At 34.2% G+C, this 22,667-nt stretch overlaps 1 protein-coding gene across 1 annotated transcript; it reads right to left on the bottom strand.

Moving 5' to 3' along the window:
* Nucleotides 1-1,315: 1,315 nt before the first annotated feature.
* LOC132270591 (UDP-glycosyltransferase 71K1-like) lies at nucleotides 1,316-8,267 on the bottom strand. Its single transcript, XM_059771769.1, has 3 exons — nucleotides 8,097-8,267; nucleotides 1,965-2,149; nucleotides 1,316-1,856 (listed from the first exon to the last, which is right to left on the bottom strand). The coding sequence occupies exons 1-3, from the start codon at nucleotides 8,265-8,267 to the stop codon at nucleotides 1,316-1,318; spliced, it is 897 nt and encodes a 298-aa protein (XP_059627752.1).
* Between the last annotated feature and the right edge of the window lie 14,400 nt (nucleotides 8,268-22,667).

Below are 22,667 nucleotides of genomic sequence, written 5' to 3'. Positions count from 1 at the left end.
TCAGAAAAATCCGGCTCATTACAAATGAACCAAACACAATGAATGGTTAACAATGTCCTCTCATTTCCTTTCTTTTCTTTTCCATTGTACCAAACATAGCCTCATTGAAATTCTTAGTTAACATTGTGAAGAGAAATAGAAGACTCATTCATCCTTAACCCCTATATTCTTTTCTCTCTTTTGCAAAAATTATGTATTATTCCGTATGTCACTGATGGGTGGTATGAAGCCAAATAGATACTGTACACCAATATCGAATTTTTTGGGGAGTATTTTGATAATTTTTGCACTTGTTATGTTGCCCTAGTGCGAAGGTGTATATTCATTCTGAACTCTTTGTATTCGCTATTGTTTTGATCATCATAGTGAAATTCTTGTAACCCTTAAAATATGTATATTCTTGTTGAGTTGTTATATGTGTTTGATCTTTTTTTTTTTTTTTTTTTTTGGTTTTATGTTTTATGTTTTATGTTTAATTTTACAACAGTCACAAAGTGGATTCACCAAGTCCAACTATATATAAAAAAATGTTTATTTAATGACATTTGCAAAATGTTGAGCTATAAGTTATAACACAAATATGGACAATGGTTGAATTAAATGTCAATAATGAGTTTTTGATTGAATTGAACCACTAAATGATCAATGGTTGTCAAGTGTCTAATATTTTCTCGATGTACTCTGTGATTCAAATTTTATACTACTAAATAACATTCCAGTTTAAGTTTTCTTTACACAAGATTTGAAGGAGTTCTCTTTCTTCATTTAAAGAGATTTAAGTGTTGTACTTAATGATACTATATTATATAAATTGCCAATGGTTGAATTAAGTGTTGAACTCTTACAAGATTTTGAAAAGACAAAAAGATATCATTAAATTTATATAAGAAAAATAAAAAATTTATTATTAGTTTTTGAATGTAAAAACAAAAAAAAAAAAAAAGAAAAAAGAAGAATAAAAGAAAAACCAGAAATACAAATCCCAAGGTCCAAAAAATTAACCACCTAAAAAAAAAAAAATACTAAGTAAAAATTTAGGAGTCCATCAAATGTTTGCCTTCATAAGCTCCTCAACCAATTCTCCCATACGAGCAAACGATGAACCATTTTCCATCACAACCTTCCTGCTTTTCTCACTCATTTCCTTAACCTTTCTCCTCAACTCACCATCACCATCCATCAGACCTTTCACTCCCTTCTCCACCTCTTCCGCCAAAACCAAATCACCACCACCGTCCAGTCCATCCATGTAGCATGGTGATCTAATCTCCACCTCCAAACCCAGCTCCCTCACCAGCTCCCATGCTATCACCTTTTATTGTCCAAAAATCGGCCATGTGGCAATAGGTACACCGTACCATAAGCTCTCTATAAACGAGTTCCACCCATAGTAAGAAACTAGCCCTCCGATTGCCTTGTGGGCCAGGATTGCCATGTGTGGGACCCACCAACAAATTAAACCAGTTTCAGCGGTTCTTTCCAAAAACCCATTCGGCAACACCTCATCTAGATCAGTGTAGTCACGTGACTCGAAAGCCTCCGGTTGGCGCAGTGATAACAAAAACCTTTGCTCGGTTCGCTCTAGACCGGTTGCTATCTCCCTCAGTTGGGCCCCTCTTATACCACCCAAGCTTCCAAAATAGAAGAAAACCACCGATGACTGCGGTTGATGATCAAGCCAGTTCAAAACCTTGTCTTCTTGGGCCCGGTCTGAATCTAGTCGGTTCAACCCATAGTTGTCAACCAACGGTCCAACCGAGTAAACTGGTGGTACGTCAGTACCCAAAAATGAGTTAAGAGCCCATGGTTCGAGTTCTTGAAATGTATTAAGAATAATACCCTTTGTCTCCTTATACCTTCGCCCATGATAGAAGTACCAAGAGTACCCATCTTAAGTTCTACTCAATAGAACAGAGGGTAGGACGAGTGGGTGAACTGAGTTGGCACAACTTGGCACCTCCAACTCAGTGCCCGAGTCATAAAACTCGGTGGTGATTTGTTGGTTAAGGGTCGGGAGGTGGAGCAATAAGCCGAGGTAAGAAGCCGACGACGGGAAGAAGAGGTAGTAAGGGATGCCGAGCTCGTTAGCGACGTCGATCATCGGAGTACAGAATGTGTCAATGACGAGTATGAGCAAGTCGGACTCAGACTGAGTCGATAGGAGTTTGGTGATTGCATGTTTTACGTAGGGAATGTGTTTTTGTATGAACGCAAAAATGTAGTCTATGGGGGTTTGGAAAGGGTGAGTTGTAGTTGGGTCCACCTAAGGGATGTCCAAGAAACGTACCAAGGTGGTGGCGGCGCGTGATTGAGTGTACGCACTGACGAGTGAGTCGCGAGGGAGTTAGATGCTGAGTATGGTGGCGGAGAATCAGTGGTCACGATCAACAATCCGTTGTGCAAACTGGACAGTTGGCACGATGTGACTAATCCCAAGTCCTGAGAGAAACACTAGCTCTACTTTTCTGTCTGCCATTACCCAACTTTGTTTCTTGTTTTTGCGACCTAATAAACTTTGAGCGCGCTTCTTTGGTTTCTTAAAATGTCTATTTATACAACATTAATGATCTTTTGCATATTGGTGATCAAGACAGTGACACTCGGATATGATTATTTAAGGATAAAAATATTGTAGTTTTATTGTGTTGCTCACCGATCACAATCTTTTTTTTTTTTTTTTTAAATTCGTGTGCCCAGCTCATTTCTGATTTATGGTGCATGGGCTTACACAGTACAAATTTTATATACATATACTCCATGCCAACGATAATATATTTTTTTAAAGCATGAACCAGTTTGTTATATATGCAATGTATCACAAATTGGTACCTTTATAAATTGGGCACGCGGAACGAGAATTCCTTTATAAATTACGGAGTAGTATGCCCGACCTACGTGGAAGAAAAAGTCAGTGGATTTAATTGTGAAAACTTGAATGCTTTATAAAGCCAGGTTTTATATTGTGCACACTGAGTTACATGCATAATATATATATATATATATATATATATATATATATATATATATATATAAGTATTTTATAATTGGGAATTCCATTGAAGTTTGTTATTTTATTATATTAATTTCAATGGTAAAATTCAAAAATTTTGGGTTACTTTTGAATTATATATACATTTTTTTAATTGAATTATATACACTTGGATATACTGATATGATGTATATATATATATAAGATTTTTTTTTTTAAACTATTATTCTATTTGGCGTAATGCTCTGGTAAGAATTGTTATTGGATTAGTATAAGATTGTTCACTCTTAAAAAAATTTTATGCACAACATCATTAAACATGATTGATGAAAATATGTGCTCCAATAAAACTTAAAAATGTAGCTTGTAGATTTTTATCTATTGATACATCTAAAGTTGCATCATGTACACAGGCATGCATTTCTTTATAAATTGACCCATTAATTATATACAAAAATAGTGCATGTCGGATTTATTTTTTAAAGTTTTAAACATGTAGCATGAATTGAATAATTTATTTTCATGAGGAATTTTAGAGGTCACAATTCCTATATGTAATAAAAGTTCAAAATATTTACTGGTTATTGGAATTTCCAATTATAAATTCAGTCATGATATTAATGAAGCTTTGAAATTCTTTTCTTCAACCAGTAAGGTATTTGTGATTAAATTGTGAGCAGTGGATATTTAATACGTGTAATTCGTTTACATGCTTCAAATAATGTTATGTACTTGGATGGTATTGAATATTTATTTTATTATTCTTAGCTGAGTGATACTGGTCCATGTTCATATGTTGTTCTATCATGTTTGGATTCAAGTCTTCAATTGTTTATTTTTAGGTTGGAAAACCTATGGGGCTTGCGTGCCATAAGCAATAGTATTGACATGATTGATTTAAAGATTCAAGTACTTTAAATTGTTTACTGAATATATAATATACATGAATCAAGTATATATAATTTTCTTTTAATTAAAGCATAAAAAGAATTGAGATTCTTTTTAAAATCTTAATTGAAGTGCATGTTATTACATTGTTCACTCTAATTTCTTAATATCTATGAGGAGGTCTAATTTTATTTTATTTTATTTATTTATTTTTTTGTGTTATAGCCATTTATATTATAGTGAAATCATGTGTTCCATAATATTTGGGTTTAGTTTATGTGCATTATAAAGAGATTGTTGAACTTAAATAAATGGAACTTCTGTAGTTTAGGTTCTTCCTTGGGGTTTAGGAAGACCGATAAAGTGACCGTTTTAAATGTGGTAGCCAAAGTACATGGGTGATGCTTACCAAAAGGTGACACGCTCACAGAGGTTATTTTTAGTTTTAAAATTTTAAGACATTACCTTATTGAGGTATCACAGTGCATTTACCTACATGAGGGCATTTGTTTTGTCAAAAGGTGATCAATGTCTTAGTGTGGGATAAGTGAGTAGAACATTTGAGAGTGCTTGAATTATAAGTAAATAACTCTTTTGCCAAAAGGTAGTGGAAGTGTTTAGGAATAATTTTTAGTCTTACAATATGACAGAATTTAAAATATCTAGAATATCTAGTCTCCGTTTGGATAGATGAAAATAGTAAAAAAAGAAATGTGAAGTGAATGAAAAGAGAATTGATTTTTTAGTATGTATTTAGTTACAATGAAAATTTATTCAAGAAAATTATAGGAAAATATCATGTTATAGTTTAGATATCAAAATTTTATAAAAAATGATAAAATAATTAGTAGTAGGTATATAAAAAATTGATGGAATTTTTAATTAATTTATACCTTTGTAAACTACTATGATGGAAAGCAATAAAAAATGAAAGTCAAATCAATTAAAATTCTATCAATGATAAAATTGTTGTTGGACTGTAATTCTTTGAAACATAATAAAAAAAATATAATAAGATAAAGTTGTTGAACTGTAATTCTTTAAAATCAAGTAAAAACTTGTTTTATGTTATAAACGTTTTGAGGAAAATAAAAGTTACGAGAATTTTAATTTTTCAGAACATTTCTTTTTCTATCTAACCAAATTCTTAAAAAGTTTCAAAATTTTCTATTTCCTTTCTTTCTCATTAATTCTATTTAACCAAACGAAGCTAGTATATGAACCTCAAAAAAATCAGTTGAGACACATCTAGTTAAATCGCACATAATGTATAAGATAACGATCACATTCAGTAGATGATAGATTATAATTAACAACAAATAGTTCCAAGGAAGTTAAAGATAATGGCGCAGACTTTGTGAACCAACACACATAAAAGAAAACCATAAGCAAAATCTAGGGTCTATTTTAGTTTATTTAATCACACGAAAGAAAGAAACACTATATCAATATGCTTGAATTTTTTGCCAGTAGGATTGTATTGGAATTATAATTTCATGATTTTGCAATTTCATGAATTCAATTCCAAATACACTGTTTGGATAAACTTTGGAATTTGATCAAGTGCAATTGAATTCTAATTCCAATTTTATTATTTGGATAAACCATTGAGTTGGAATTAAATTAAATTGATTAAATAACCTAAACATATATGTATATAGGTATGTGCATATAAAATTATACAAAATGTTGTGAGATTTATAAGTACCACTCGCAAGTACACGAATATTTGCAGATAGGGTTTACTTGAAAGGGTGTCGTACCCAAGGGACTTGTGTAAAATAAGTTTGTCAACAGATTTCTTAAATTCTAAATTAACTTGAACGTAGGACAATCGAATTGTGATGATTTATTCCAAATTAACTAAGTATAAAAATAAAATAAACTAAAGACAATGATTAAACAAGAAGTAGAAAATAGAGAGAGAGAGGACTAGGGGTATGATTTCACCACTAACGTCGCACCACCAGTTAATTGTATCAATTTATTGGAGATATATCAAATAACATGCATAGAGAATTAATTATGGCTACAAGCACATATTAATTCAGCTAGAAAATAATATAATTTAAAGCTAAGCATGAACTATCTTCGATTGGTATAAACCATCTACCTAACTACTTTACTCTAGGGTATAGCATGGTTTATCTTTTCTAGGCATAATCCATCAAATCTCTAACATTATATTCAGAGAAACACCATTGTGTAATCATCCCATTCACAACTACAAGAAGTGAATGAGTTGTGTTCAATCACAAGATTCAAATATCTAAGACAAGATAGAAAATATTTGTAATTGAATTAAAACTCTAAAACCAATTCTTATTGAAAATTCAATTAAAAACCCTATAGATTACACAATCATGCATGATAAAAATTGTTTCTCCAATAATTAAATACAATCAAACAAGTATGCTAAGCTAGGGTTACATTACAACCCTAACAAAGTGTTTAGCCAAGCATGACTGGAGTGGAATTCTTCATGGTTGAGGAAGACATCTTCACCGCTATGGATCGATCTCTTCTTTCTTCTGAATGCTCCTCTCTGATCTCAGCCTCAAGCTCCTCTGTATATCCCTCAATGTTGTAGAGGACTCCCTTTAAATAATAAAAGATCAGGCCTAAAGTTCCCTTTTTCACATAGGAGACATACATAGAAATTCTGTCAAATAAGGACTCCAAAATTAGTACAAACTTCCAGGCTAATTTGACAAGGTAAATAACTGTTTTAGGGAAAGCTCATGAAATACAAAATTATCGCTTTTCGAATTTCCTTTCAACTCACGTGACAATTTAGTTGTTTTGATGCTCGAGGAGAGAGATACAGCCAAATTACCAAAACGGGTTCAAGTTACCAACTTCGGCGAAAGTTTCCTTTTTGGAGAAGGATTTTTCCTTTTCTTTTTCTTTCCATTCTCATCAACTTGTGGCTTATTTTGGACTATTTTCTAATTATAATTAGACTTGGATCTTCAATATTGCTCGGTCCCTCGGAATGTCATCTTTTAAAGCTTAGAATTATTGGTCTTAACTGGTTTTACAATTAAAGCCCTGAAATAAAAAAAAATAATAAAACAATGTAAAATCGCAAATAAACTAGTACAAAGTGAATAAAACATGCAAGTTAAGGGGCTAAAATGTATAACATTCAGCGCCTAACACACCCCCAAACTTACATATTGCTAGTCCTATAGCAATAAAACTAAAGAAAACATAAATGCCGCTTCCGTGGGAATCACGATTGCATTTAGCATATGCAACAAGCCTTTTAAACCCATAGGTTACCCCTAATGGACGAGTGAAGTCTCGTGAGGGTTTCCAGAGATGATACCTACAAACATACAATACAATTCAATCATCTGGCAATCAACTTATTCTTATATCATCACAATAATCAAGGGGAAGACTACACAAAAGTACTTTAAAAATTATCATCTGACTATACTCATTTGTCCCCATTTTCATACTTCATTCCAATGTTTCCCAAACACTTATATAACAAGAACAATCGCAAAATCAATCCCTAATGTTGTGAACTTTGTGAACTAGCGAATCATCTATGTAGTAATGTTTTTTCGGTTGAACCCAACTTCTATAACTTCAATTCCTCAGATCCCTTCTCAAATTATTTTCAATGGCAAAATATTATTTATTTTTTCTCTTTTTTTTTTTTTTTTTTTTTTTTTTTTTTTTTCCTTACCCCCACTTCTTCATGCGAACACTCTATGCATATGAGACATGAGCTCTGCTTACTCTATGAAAGGGTTACGAAATATATATATATATATATATAACTCTGCCATAGTAATAACCTTCAAAGTTCACCAATTCATATCCATCCATAGTCATCAGAATTCAACCAACAATATAAATACTCATAGATAAAATTCTAGTGTGCATGTGAAATCCATCAAGGACCGACAATTACTAAAATTTCTATCATACTAGATAATGGAACCCACATAAAATAAAGCATGAACATTAGGGATTCAAGATGATCTCAGAAAAGAATTTTAATAAGTGCTTAAGTGTCTTAATCCCCCCAACAAGTTTCAAATACTAGAATTAAAGTCAATATGCCAAAGAAAAATGAATTAATTTTTTTTTTTTTTAACAACTAGAGTAGACTCTGTGCCCCCAAACTTGAATTGGACAGTGTCCTCATTAGGCAAAAATCAAAAGCAAGAAAAATAATAAAATAAATAAAGAACGAAAGCACCTGGCAGGATATCTGGAATTGAGGCAGCGGAGCATCGGGATGAAGCTTGTTAGGAATCATAAGTGCACGCAGCATCTCCATCATTAATCCTTGATTCAGATGGATTTCTTGAAATTCAGCTCGGGGTTGGGTCAGCTCACCCACCAAGTAAGCAAAGAGCTGAAACGCCATTGTGCCACATGGTCTGTTGCCGGAAAAGAGATTAGCCGACTCTGCTATGGGAAGCGTCGTGAGTGAGGTTGGTTGTCACCGGAAAAATTACCAGGCGACGGTTGCCGTGAAGCCGGAACTGTTGGTGTGTCACCTACAGGAATTAAATGGCCAGGCGATTGATCGCCCAGAGCTAAAGAAACTGGCCAGAAAAAAATTTGTTGAAGCTGCTGCAGTGTCGGAAAATAAATGGTCGGGTGATGGTCGCCGGGCAGTCGGGCGAATGACCGCCCGGCGTTGGTCCCTGTGCTGCCGCATCGCCATGTGAGTGAAGGTCCCCGTCGAGACGGGTGACTGTCGCCCGACAGCTGCAGCTTATGTTGATGAAAACTCTTGGTCGGGCGATGGTCGCCCCATGGGTCGGGCGTTTATTCACCCGATTTGCGGCTGGGCTGATCCATCTTTCCATTTTTTTTTTTAGAATGCAAACTTCAAACGGCCATAACTTTGGCATTGGTGGTCCGTTTTGAATGATTTTTTATTTTTTATTTTTCTTATTTTTTATTTTTTTATTTTGGGTATTTTTTCAAGATCTACGCGATACAAACGCCGTAGGTTGTTTGGTCGATGTTTGGACCTAAAAAATGCTGTATTCTGCTCCAATCAACTTTTGTTCTTTGTATGCCATGAATTTTTTTATATTTTATATTTTATATTTTTTTTATTTTCCTCCAAACAAGCACGACGCAATCATTATTGCACTACTTGTATCCTGCACAAGTAACTAAAAATCCTACGAAACAAATTAAATCCTCCTAATCGACTAAAACAAAAGATGAACTTAAAGAGAAAAAGAGAGAACAAAAAATACATAAATGAAAAATCCTATCTACAATTCCTACATTTAACGTCGGTAGGCGATGGGATACCTGGATGTTTAGGTGGCGTAGATGGCATCCGTCAAAGTGACGGACTCAACTCCTTCTGTAGGCACGAAATCCTCAATGTACCAATCCTTCCGATCCGACCGAACAGTCTTCTTTCTTAATGCCTTCCAATTCATAATATCAGCATACCATGGTGAAATCTCCTTCTGAAGTTGAAATAGTTGCTTATCTGGGAATGAATTATGCAATGGAAGAGTGTTTTTTGGCCAAGATATGTATACTTCAAATGAGAGGCGAACGACTTCAGCTCTAACTCTGGTGGAGACTTCAAAGATGGCATAGGTGGTTCACTTGACAATGGTAGAAGTGGCTCAATAGGAATTTTTCATGGTGGAATGTTATGCATATTGGCCATATCAAGCAGGACATTTACTTCTTGAATTTTCTCAACATCAAATGACTCAACATCAAGGTAAGATATGCATGCTTCCAGTGGATCTTTTGTCAAGGCAAATGGGGCCATCTCTTCAACACATTCATCGATGGTATCGACAAGAAAACAATCCTTATCGCCTGAAGGGCATTGACTGGCATTGAAAATATTTAAGCGCACCTTCATATTGCCAAAAGATAAGTCCATGACGCTTTCCTATAATTTATGCTTGCATTTGTTGTCGCAAGGAAAGGACGACCAATGTGCCTCATTGACTCTGGAACTGGCTTGGTATCTAGCACAATAAAGTCTACTGGAAAGTAGAATTTATCTACTTTGATGATCATATCTTCGATGACACCACGAGGCTGTTTGGTTGACCTATCTGCTAATTGAAGAATAATTGAGGTAGGTTTCAATTCTCCTTCGAGTTGCAAGTAAACCGAATAAGGAAGAAGGTTTACACTTGCACCTAAATCTAGGAGAGCTCGCTTTACTTGATGACTCCCTATTGTGCTTGAAATTGTTGGAGCACCTAGATCTTTGAATTTTGGAGCAGTGCAGTGCTGGATTATGGAATTGGCTTGCTCAGTTAATAACACCTTCTTAGGAATATGGCTATTTGAATGCCTCTTCTGAGTACACATATCTTTTAAAAATTTGGCATAAGCTGGAATTTGTTGAATTGCATCAAGCAATGAGAGATTAATTTTCACTTGTTTAAACATCTCCATTATGTCATGAAGTTTGCTTCCTTGCTTTGTTGCTTTTGATGTTTCTTATAGTCTCTGAGGGAATGGCATAACTTCATGCCTCTGCTCAAGAGATGTCTCAGTAGTTGGAGGTACTTCTTGTGCTTTTTCATTACGCTCATTTTTCTTTTCAAGTCTTTTCTTCCAATTTTCATCCTTCTTTGCTTCCTCTTCTTCTACCTTGTTTTCAACTCTTTTACCACTTCTCAGAGTAGTAATTTCTTGCACTTGTTCATAGTGGACTTCTTGGCTAGTAATGTCATCAATTATATGCACACCTCTTGGATTAGCAATTGGTTGACTAGGAAGCTTTCCATCCTCTCTTCTGTTCAAGGCTTGAGCTAGTTGGCCAACTTGAGTCTCTAACTTGGTAAGGGATTGAGAATGAGACTGCACAAGTTGATTAGTTGGCTCTAACTGCTTTGCTATCATTGCCTCGAGCATTGATAAGAATTGTTGAGGTTGACTAAAGACATTCATAGGAGTGAATCTAGGAGGATTTGAAGTCTGAACTAGAGATTGAAAATTGCCTTGCATCTGAGGCACTTGAGGTGGAGGAGCTGATGTCCTTGTGGCTGGATTTCTCCATGAGAAGTTTGGATGGTTTCTCCAAGCCGGATTGTAAGTGTTTGAATACATATTATTCCCTCCAGGCCTTTCATAGATAACATTAACTTGCTCTTGTGGAATTTATGAATATTGAGCTACACTAGGACAAATGGACACATGGTGAGTTGGACTAGAATAGAAAGAGCACACTTCAGAGCCTTGAGCATTAGTTGTAGGAGGAGTAAAATTTAACTGTGAAGTCATCAATTGATCCACTTTCTTGGTTAATGCCTCAATTTGGCTCACTAGCCCTTGATTTATTCCTGCTTCACTCACACTTTCTGCTCTCTTAAATATGGTATAAGGTCTTGCTACTGGAGGTAAGACATGTTGTGTAGAATTATCAGATATATTTTCAAAGAGCTATCATCTTTTAAAGCTCAAAATTACTGGTCTTGACTGATTTTACAATTAAAGCCTTGAAATAAATAAAAACAATAAAATAATGTAAAGTTGCAAATAAACTACTACAAAGTGAATAAAACATGCAAGTTAAAGGGCTAAAATGTATAACATTGAGCTCCTAACACAAACATATACAATGATATACAAGAATATACACTTATATAGAGATGCACACGTATATAAAACTAACCAACCTTGATATGTATCAGTATTTATACCTTTGCAATAGTTTGCCATTTTTCTGTTTTTATCTTTTTCTTTCTTACTGTAATTCAATATAGAAGCTTGATGGTTCAAGTTTTTATATAAGCAACATGGGTGTGTGAGTTTGTTTCGTAAAAAAAATTCAATTTAAATGAGTTCCGTGGCTCCTTAAAACGAGGCAACAAAATCAACCAAGTACCAGTGTACCACCACAGATTGCCAAAGGAAGGAGTGCAAGAAGATCGACAAATGTTTTAAATTTGAGCGGATCACGCCTCAATAATTCTACTGCCAAGAGTTGTGTGTGGTTCAAATTTGAAACTTTAAGAACACTCCATCTAACACCATCTTGGTACTCAGCTTTGGAGGTTTAGAGAAAACTTTTTCAAGAGAGTCGGTAATACGTTCCAAAACCGTATATGAACCTAAAGAGGATGAAGATCTTCCAATTCGGCCTTCAACAACATTACTAGCATCATCATTCAACCCATCATTTCTAGATGATTCCTCCAAATAAATGGACTCTTTATTAGCCATTTGCATGTCGGCTACCAAAGCGGTTTGAGCTACTCCCTCTTCAATTGCATGGTCTTGTGTATAGAGAGTACACGTCATCCCAGTTTTCCAATGAGATTTTCCTCCGGTACGGTGCAACTTCAGGATGTTCCTACAAATGCATAAGATTAGTGTTCCATCAGTTCTCTAACAGTAATAAACCCTGACCTGTCATATGCAAACAAAGCCGTATAGGAAAAAGCTCAAACATTAAAAGCTACAGAATGAGCCATGAACAAATGAGTAACAGCAAAGAGAAATTAACAAATAAGCAAAAACTGAAGCAACATCAAAATGAGATCTATACCTAAGGAATCTGCAGAGTTCTCTACACGCCCAGTAGCCAATGAGTTCTCTTGCATCAGTAGATTTTAACTACAAAATACACCCAAAATTGAAAGGACAGAAAGCTTTTAACTTCAACAAAAACCTAAAATCCACCCACATTTTAATGACCACATAGCTTCCCTGACCCAATATCTCATTCCCCAAAAGTACTAAAATGAAACTATGTCAAATTAATATCAAAGGGATATGAAATTAATTTTCCTATCCTGTGTTTAAAACACTGATTGGATTAGGGATGTCATATATTATATATTACATAACATAAGCCAAACCATATATATGACTTCGTATCAAACACTAAGTTTGCATAACATAATGTATGTTGCTACAACAAATTATCTCATTAATCTTCCACCCAATTAACAAAAAAGAGAAGTAAGAAGGCAAACTATGGCTATGAATTTATGAGAACAAAGAAAGAGAGTATTTAGATAATTTTATTTTATATAATGAAGCTCCTGTTGGGATATGTGTGCCCTAGCATAGCAAATTCTTATTTTGGATTGTAAAAGTTATGGTTCCTTATCTGAATATTATTATTAAAGCATTATACAATTGGTGAATGGAATGTATTATTTTTCGATTCATTATGGAATTGATTGTGTCCACTTGATTATAAGATATATTTATATATGTATGTAATGGCAATTAATACTATGTTATAAATTAGTAATCATAAATGGTTTAAAGTCGGTAATTATGGATGGACATTTAATTAGTTAAGACTTGAACCGAGTCCATGATAGATTAAGATATATTGCGAGAGTTGTCGTATGCAATTGCTTTCTACCACAGTCATGACTTTTGACTCTCAAGTATGAGAGAAGTATAGACTCTTTTATTAATTAATAATTACTTTGATTTGTTCGGCGGATACCTCGGAATCCTTAGATCGACACTTTGGGTAGTTATGTAATTAATAGTTAGAGGTTTACATTTTCAATATTTGCATCAGTGCTATTTGTATTTATTTTGTTTTGATTATGGTTGATCACAAATTAAATTCGAAGGCCTTCGTATGTTTTAGACAAATGTTTTCTATATATATTTATGTAGTAAATTATTATTTTTGTCAAATAAATATTTTATTGTGATCGAGCCGGAAATAATCAAAGGTAACAAAATAATTATATTAATTATATTGTTGGATTGATGGCTTTAATTATCCGATAAATAATTATGCATAGAGGGGTCAAAGTGCAACATTGACTTAGAGGTTATTTACTATTTAATTGGAGTGCAATTAATTTCTTTTAGTGGAGTAGAAATTAATTTATGAATTAATTGAATTGGGTCCATAGTTTAATGGACCGGACCAATTATTAATTTATAGGAGCCAAGAAAATAGTAAGCCCAAAAGGATTCTCACCAATAGCCCAAGTTGATATTAGAGTCCTATCAGAATTGAGAAAGTTGATTTAGAGATGGAGAATGATATTGTTTCCTTATTCTTATTTTTATTTTGCCTATATGTACATGGGTCCATGTATATTTTAAGGGTGACTTTCAGAACAAGAAAAAGGAATACACTTTCTCTCTCTAGATTTTAGGGTTTGTTTTCTCTTTTAAAAGGAGGCTACCACAAGCCTAGATTCCAAGGTCATTCATCAAGGCATATTGGTGATTCCTAAAGGAAAGATTATAATCAAGAAGAAGGAGAAATTATCTTGCTAAAGGGATTTACAATAAGTGAGAACATTCATTTTAGAGGAAAGATTAAAAGATTTACTCAGACCTTTGATGTAAGTATTCAATTTGTTTATTGAATCATACATCATCTTTTATTTGTTTTTGCATAAAACTTGTCTCTATGTGATGAATCAAGATCCATGATTGCAAATCCCTTAAAAGTTTTTAAAAACTTGCACGTTTCCCAACAGTGGTATCAGAGCGCATGGTTTGATTCATTACTAGAGATCATGTGTTTATAAAAATCATCTTCATGGATCCATATCATATATACATATATATATTTATTGATGTATGATTTATTATGTTGATATTTATTGATACATGATGATATATGTATAGTTGTGAATGGATGATGATGTGTGTTTAGGTCATGGATGAAGCTTATAGGTATATTGAATATAATTTTATCTTTGGATGAATATAATTAAGGCTTTGATTTAGCCGTTTGAAAATTCAATGATGTAATTTAATTTTTCCATTGTATTTCAAATTGTAAGTATTTATTAAAGCCATGTAATATTCATCAAAGGATGCTATGAAGCTTCAAGAGGGTCCGCAAGGGTTAAATTATGCTTCAGTAATTTTATGGAATTTTTTGAAAATTTTCTGGAATTTTTTGAGGCTTAATTTAATTTTCTCGAATTTTTTTGTATTTTTTTGGAATTTTTTAGCGTTTTTCCGGTGACCGGAGCATTGCCGGCGGCAAGAAGAGGCGTCGAAGGAGGTAAGAATCAAGTGCATCTCAGTTATGGTGAGCCTAGCGCGTGAGGAGCACGCGCCAGGAGAAGGAGGCGACAGGGACATGCTGGCGCGTGAGATTCACGTGCCAGCACAATGCATGTGCGCTCCACGCGCGTGGAGGCGCGTCTAAGCCCGTGCCTTCACCTGCTGCATGCCCCAGGCGTGTGCGAGCGCGTGTGGGGCTCTACAAGCGCGTTCTAAGCGGTGTTTCACTTCTCCAAACGCGTACCAACTTCCTACAGGTGTTTACAGACTGTTGAAGGATGTCAATATAGCAAGAATAGTGTTTAAATGTTAAAAGCTGAATCCATTGGCCATTTAAATTGCTTCTGTCTATGGTTTGATTATTTATGTGATACATGGAATAATTTAATACTAATTATAATTGTTCGTGCATTGGATCCATGATTTTTTATCTAAATGGCTTGATTTATATTAATTAAATTATGAAGATAAATTGGATTAGATTGATAATTAATTTGAGGGCATTTATTGGGAAACGAAAAATTATTTTTGTAAATTATTTTTGCCTCAAATTAAATTTTAGTGAATCATTTAAAATCCATATATTTTCTAAAATTAATTGGGTTAAAATCAAGGCGTTTTGCATGCATTAAATCATGAATAGTAAAACCCTAGTTATATATAATTAAAAATTGACTGGGAGCGGAGATTTTTATACATTACCCCATGGCCTTCGTAATTATAACCATTGTGATTAGATCTTTAAAAATAAGGCCCCACGCATGATTTAAAGAGTCTAGATTACAGGAATGGTTGTTTCACGAAAATATATTTATTAAATGACCATTATAGTTAGATCTTTAAAAATAAGGCCCTACGCATGATTTAAAGAGTCTAAGCTATGAATGGCAATATATTTAATATTTGTTTTTTCATTGGAGCATTAATTAAGTTATATACTCAATCTAAAATCAATAGTATTAGCTCTCCAACGGAGTGGTCTATACTAGGTGATTTTAGAAAGGCTAAACTTAGTCAGGAATTATTTCATATATAGATAAGGCATTGTCTAAAAAAATATGGAAATAATGAGTTTTTCTCGTCAATAAGTAATAATGAATTCTGCCAACCAGATAAGTTATTGGCATATTGATTGTCCGATTTTTCATGTAATGTGGTTAAGGGACCCACTATTAATTAATTATTTTATTTTGCATGATTATTTTTTATTCACTTTATTTATTGTATGAATGCTTTTATTTTCAGATTTATCATGACTAGTCCATTCAGTGCACTTGCAAACATACTAAAAGAAAATCGATTAACTGGACCTAATTATATCGATTGGAAAAGGCAACTAGATATTGTACTCATATATGAGGGGTTGAATTATGTGCTTACTACTCCTAGACCTTCTCCACCTTTGCCTAAGGATCTTGCTGAGGAGCATGAAGTTTTTAAGAAATGGAATAAAGCAGATGAGATGACTAGGTGCTACATTCTTGCTTCACTCTCGAATGTACTCCAAAGTCAACATCTTCAATATCTCACTTCTGCAGACATCATGCTTAACCTCAAGGAAATGTTTGGGCAAATTTGTAAGAGTGCACGCCAAAATGCTATAACAAACTTGATGACCATCAAGATGGTCCAAGGTACTTCAGTCCGGGAACATGCTTTAAAAATGATTGGTTTTCTAAATGAACTTGAGATCCTTGGATGCAACTTAGATGGTGAACTTCAGGTTAACATGATTATCGCTTCATTGCCAGACTCATTTAACTCTTTTAGGGTTAATTATTCTATGAATAAGCTTGAGTACTCGCTCGCTGAACTTCTAAATGAGTTGGTAACCTTTGAAGGGATAATAAAAAGTAAGGGTGCATCTATCAACTACGCTCAGTTTGCTGGACCATCCACTTCTAGGCCTAAGAGGAGGAGGGGCAAGAAAAAGAAGAAGGCTGGTGCCCAAACTGTGCTTATGCCAAACAAAGTGATCAAAAAGGATAAGGGGAAGAAGAAAGTGTGGGTTGAAGGCGAAGGAAACTGCTTCCATTGGGAGCTGTTGGGATATGTGTGCCCTAGTATAGCAAATTCTTATTTTGGATTGTAAAAGTTATGATTCCTTATCTGAATATTATTATTAAAGCATTATACAATTGGTGAATGGAATGTATTATTTTTCAATTCATTATGGAATTGATTGTGTCCATTTGATTACAAGATATATTTATATATGTATGTAATGGCAATTAATACTATGTTATAAATTAGTAATCATAAATGGTTTAAAGTCGGTAATTATGGATTGACATTTAATTAGTTAAGACTTGAACCGAGTCCACGATAGATTGAGATATATTGCGAGAGCTGTCGTATGCAATTACTCTCTATCACAGTCATGGCTTTTAACTCTCAAGCATGAGAGAAGTATAGACTCTTTTATTAATTAATAATTACTTTGATTTATTCGGCGGATACCTCGGGATCCTTAGATCGACACTTTGGGTAGTTATATAATTAATAGTTAGAGGTCTATATTCTCAATATTTGCATCAGTGCTATTTGTATTTATTTTGTTTTGATTATGGTTGATCACAAATTAAATTCGAAGGCCTTCGTATGTTTTAGACAAATGTTTTCTATATATATTTATTTAGTAAATTATTATTTTTGTCAAATACATATTTTATTGTGATCGAGCCGGAAATAATCAAAGGTAACAAAATAATTATATTAATTATATTGTCGGATTGATGGCTTTAATTATCCGATAAATAATTATACATAGAGGGGTCAAAGTGCAACATTGACTTAGAGGTTATTTACTATTTAATTGGAGTGCAATTAATTTCTTTTAGTGGAGTAGAAATTAATTTATGAATTAATTGAATTGGGTACATGGTTTAATGAACCGGACCAATTATTAGTTTATAGGAGCCAAGAAAATAGTAAGCCCAAAAAGATTCTCACTAATAGCCCAAGTTGATATTGGAGTCCTGTTAGAATTGAGAAAGTTGATTTAGAGATGGAAAATGATTTATTGTTTCCTTATTCTTATTTTTATTTTGCCTATATATACATGGGTCCATGTATATTTTAAGGGTGACTTTCAGAACAAGAAAAAGGAATACACTTTCTCTCTCTAGATTTTAGTGTTTGTTTTCTCTTTTAAAAGGAGGCTGCCACAAGCCTAGATTCTAAGGTCATTCATCAAGGCATATTGTGATTCCTAAAAGGAAGATTATAATCAAGAAGAAGGAGAAATGATCTTGCTAAAGGGATCTACAATAAGTGAGAACATTCACTTTAGAGAAAAGATTAAAAGGTTTACTCAGACCTTTGATGTAAGTATTCAATTAGTTTATTGAATCATACATCATCTTTTATTTGTTTTTGCATAAAACTTGTCTCTATGTGATGAATCAAGATCCATGATTGCAAATCCCTCAAAAGTTTTTAAAAACTTGCGCATTTCCCAACAGCTCCATATATCTTTTAAATTTGAATCCAGACCCAATTCATGTTATCAAAAAACCCACAATTATATTAGAAATATAAACATGTTATGCATTTGGCAAATGGTTCTCACCTTTACCCAAGCATTCCAAACTGATTCTTCACTAACAACTATTGATCGATCCTCTAGTGTAATCCCACGAAAAACCTGATTTGGAGAGCATGTCACTTATGATCGTGTAATGTTTGTCCTAAGTTTTTAGATGGGATTGAATATAGTTTTTGCTTTGTGACATCAGTTTCCAAGCTGCTCTTTTAGAACACTAATAGCAGCAGTCCACGCAACCTGTTTCCATGTCAATTTACCGTCAAGTCAGTTTCTCAAGTTCAGCTTTTCTATTATCGCAACAGACCCAATTCATGTTATCAAAAAACCCACAATTATATTAGAAATATAAACATGTTATGCATTTGGCAAATAGTTCTCACCTTTACCCAAGCATTCCAAACTGATTCTTCACTAACAACTATTGATCGATCCTCTAGTGTAATCCCAAGAAAAACCTGATTTGGAGAGCATGTCACTTATGATCGTGTAATGTTTGTCCTAAGTTTTTAGACGGGATTGAATATAGTTTTTGCTTTATGACATCAGTTACCAAGTTGCTCTTTTAGAACACTAATAGCAGCAGTCCACGCAACCTGTTTCCATGTCAATTTACCGTCAAGTCAGTTTCTCGAGTTCAGCTTTTCTATTAACGCAACAGACCCAATTCATGTTATCAAAAAACCCACAATTATATTAGAAATATAAACATGTTATGCATTTGGCAAATAGTTCTCACCTTTACCCAAGCATTCCAAACTGATTCTTCACTAACAACTATTGATCGATCCTCTAGTGTAATCCCAAGAAAAACCTGATTTGGAGAGCATGTCACTTATGATTGTGTAATGTTTGTCCTAAGTTTTTAGATGGGATTGAATATAGTTTTTGCTTTGTGACATCAGTTACCAAGCTGCTCTTTTAGAACACTAATAGCAGCAGTCCACGCAACCTGTTTCCATGTCAATTTACCGTCAAGTCAGTTTCTCAAGTTCAGCTTTTCTATTAACGCAACAGACAATATAGGATCCATCTCAACAGTCCATGTAAAGTATTTTGCTGATTTCCCTAATTTGCTGCCCTCTACGCCTAGTGTTTCTTTTTTTTTTTTTTTTTTTCCTGTTAAAGGTAAGCTTGTATAGTGAGCCCCAAATGGGGAAGACCAACAACAAAGAGGTTACAACCAAAAAATTTAATGCTACTACATACAAAATATTCCAAAGTTAAACCATCTATTCAAACTACCACCTTCACAGCAGTAGTAGCAAACAACAACAAATAATGCAACATAGCCTCACGGCAGCATTCCAATAAAGGCTTCTCAACAACATAGCTCAGGGTAGGAGCAAGGTTTGTCCACATGGTGTGGAACATCCTTGCTGAAAGAGAGTTTTGTAGCTGAGAGGGTGAGTTGATCATCTTTATGTCAGAGCCAGATTTTAACTTGAGTGTTGCTAGTTTGGCTCTTACACAGTTTTTGACTTATGTAATGATGCTGTGATAGGGTGTTGCTTGGTTACTAAAGGCTCTAGCATTTCTTTCCATCCAAATAAAATATATTGCAGCTGCCCACAACAACTTATGGACTAAGCAATTTACTGATAACCAGTGCATGGAGCACCATTGGATCATATCCTTCCAGCTATTAGGTCTGATGTAGAACCCAGCCACTTCTTGAACAAACTTCCATATATTAAAGGAGTAGCCACACTTAAAGAAAATGTGATCAATAGACTCCCAATCTGCCTTACAGAGGTAGCACCTATTTGTGTAGTGTTTGTACAGAATAGGTTTGGCATCAAGTGTGTAGAGTCTTTCTCTTACAGCCAGCCAAAGGATGAGGCTATGCTTAGGGATGTGATGCTTGAACCACACCACTTTGTGCCAAGTGAAGGTTGGTGATGGGGGACTGAAGTATTTCAATGTGTGAGCCATTGAGAAATCTCTATTTGGATAAGGTAACCATTCGATTGAATCTGGATTAGAGGAGGGTGAGGGCAATTCATGTAATTGGGATATGAAACTTCTGGATTGGAAGAATTGATGAAGCTGTAAAGTGGTTGGATTGGCCCATTGGTTGTTGGAAATTAGCCTATTAACTAAGATGCTGTTATCTAGTTGAAGAATTTCCAAACCAGTGAGCCCCAAATGCTGTACTATAGGACCATTTGGTAGCCAGTAGTCCAACCATAAGCTAGTATCTTTTCCTGTCCCCACCCTGTGCCTTAGTAGACCTCTTGCCATTGTCCTCAGCCCCAGTAGTTTCCTCTAAAACCCTGAACTCAAACATGAAGTTCTTAGTGTCCAAAAGCTCTTTGATTTTACAAGGTATTCCAGTGACCATGCAACCCACAGGCTCTCCTTTCTTGAGCAAATTTTCCAAATGTGTTTCAGACTAGCAACCTTATTAGACAACTTCAAATCTGGAAAATCGAGCCCACCATTACACTTTGGCCTCCACACAGCTTGCCAAGCCACCTTTGCCTCCTTATGTTTTAAGTCATCCCCAGACCATAAGAAGCTTCTAAGCAGCTGGTTGATTTGCTCAAGTACCTTTTTGTAATACCCCTAATTTTAAAAGGATAGTCTCGACATTTATTTTATTGTTTTGTTACATTTTTATCTGTTTAGCTGATTATTTGTCTAATTGTTTACTTGTTTATTTGCCCAATTGAACTCTTTGTTTTAATTGCATTATATGCTTATGTGGATGTTCATTTATGGTTCTAATTTTATTTGTATAACTTACCTTTTTGTTTAATTGAAATTAAGTTAGGTGACTTGAATTAAATATTCATTAATTGTTAAAGTAAAATATTTAATTGTATTAAAGAATGGGATTGGATAGGTTGGATTAAATGGGTACGATTAATACCCATATATACATGTGTATGTGGATTAGTGTAATTATTATTAATTACTAATAATTGAATTATATTTTTATCATTATATGAGTGTATTATAAATTCTAGGGTTTTATGTTTTATGTCATCGTGGGTTAGCCGACTTAGAGAAAGGGTTTTACTATCTTAATTATTTTAATGTCAGTTTCCTTCTCTAAGTATAATTGAATATTAGGTTATGAGAGAAGCCTATATATATATCGTTTTGTGTCTATAAGGGTTTTAGAACTCTTTTCCCGTAACTGGAGGTAGAGAGAAACAGAGAGGGCTTGAGGGGAAAAATAGAGAGAAAGAGTTGGGGATTTTTGCCACGAACAAAGACTGAACCAAGGAGAGATAGTTGATGCTTGCTTCTGGGTTGAACCAAGAGCAACGGAGGTGAAGAATGGCAGTCTAGAAAGTTAACGGTAAACACAGAGACGGTGGTTTAAGGTTTTGAACGGAAACCTAAAGGCAAGTCTCTGTTCTAACTCTTTCCCTTAAACCTGTGTTCTGTGCATGCCTAGGTAGTCTCTAGGTTTAAATTGAAGTTAATAATGATTATTTAAGCATGCTTGAATTGAATTTAAAAGCGTTGAATAAAACTGTTTTGTGTTTGATAATTGTTCTTGCTTAAATTCTGTGTTTCATTAATTGTAAACTTGCTTAAATTACATGTTATTGTTATAAGACGCCTACTTATAATTAATTCTAGGACATAAATTGAACCCTGGGTAATTAAATAAAACTATACAGGGTTTTGCATGTCGCCGGAGGTGAAGAAGACAACTGGAATTGAATTACGGCTCTCAGAAGGGGAGAGACGGCTCTCCAAAGGAGAGAGCCGGCTCTAGGAATGAGAGAGCCGGCTCTCACAAGTGTGGAGCTGGCTCCTAGCCTTCAAGAGCCAGCTCTCATGATGCAAGAGCTGGCTGTCATGTTAAAAGAGCTGGCTCTCAATTTATGAGAGCCTGCTCTTGCGCAGTAACGTGAAAAATTGAGTTTTTAATGTTCTGTTTGGCCATTTGGAGTTTTCCTGCGTTATTTCAGTGGTTTTAAATGGTTTAAATAACTGTTATGAGCATATGAAATTATCTAAAAGCATGATTAAAGTAATGTGCTAAGGAATGAAGCAATATGAAGTTAAATAGTTAGCTTATATACTGAGTGTTGAACAGTTAATTAAATTTCTTACTGTTTAATTAAAAATTCTTTTATACATGATTTAATAATGTTAATCATGTTTTGGCCATGGATTAAGTGTAATTGATTATCTAAAAATAATTATGCTTAGATTTGCTTAATTGATGTTTTAACTTATTGGAAATTGCATCAATTGATGGACTGTTTGGAGGATTTAAATGCTATGATTTAATTTAGCAAT

This window comes from Cornus florida, unplaced genomic scaffold, assembly GCF_030987335.1.
Source record: "Cornus florida cultivar Cherokee Brave unplaced genomic scaffold, ASM3098733v1 CherokeeBrave_3.0.0_Hap2_Chr08, whole genome shotgun sequence".
In the NCBI taxonomy this organism is placed as follows: Eukaryota; Viridiplantae; Streptophyta; class Magnoliopsida; order Cornales; family Cornaceae; genus Cornus; species Cornus florida.
The sequence above is the reverse complement of the archived record's forward strand: the minus strand, read 5'-3'. Positions and strand labels throughout refer to the sequence as shown.

Excerpts from the sequence above, each read along its gene's own strand:
- LOC132270591 (XM_059771769.1), bottom strand. The coding sequence starts at position 8,267 with ATGGCGTTTCAGCTCTTTGCTTACTTGGTGGGTGAGCTGACCCAACCC. Across the intron at positions 2,150-8,096 it reads AATTCCAGATATCCTGCCAG|TCTGAGTCCGACTTGCTCAT; the intron begins GTGCTTTCGTTC and ends CTATCGACTCAG. Across the intron at positions 1,857-1,964 it reads TTTTATGACTCGGGCACTGA|GTATAAGGAGACAAAGGGTA; the intron begins GTTGGAGGTGCC and ends TCATGGGCGAAG.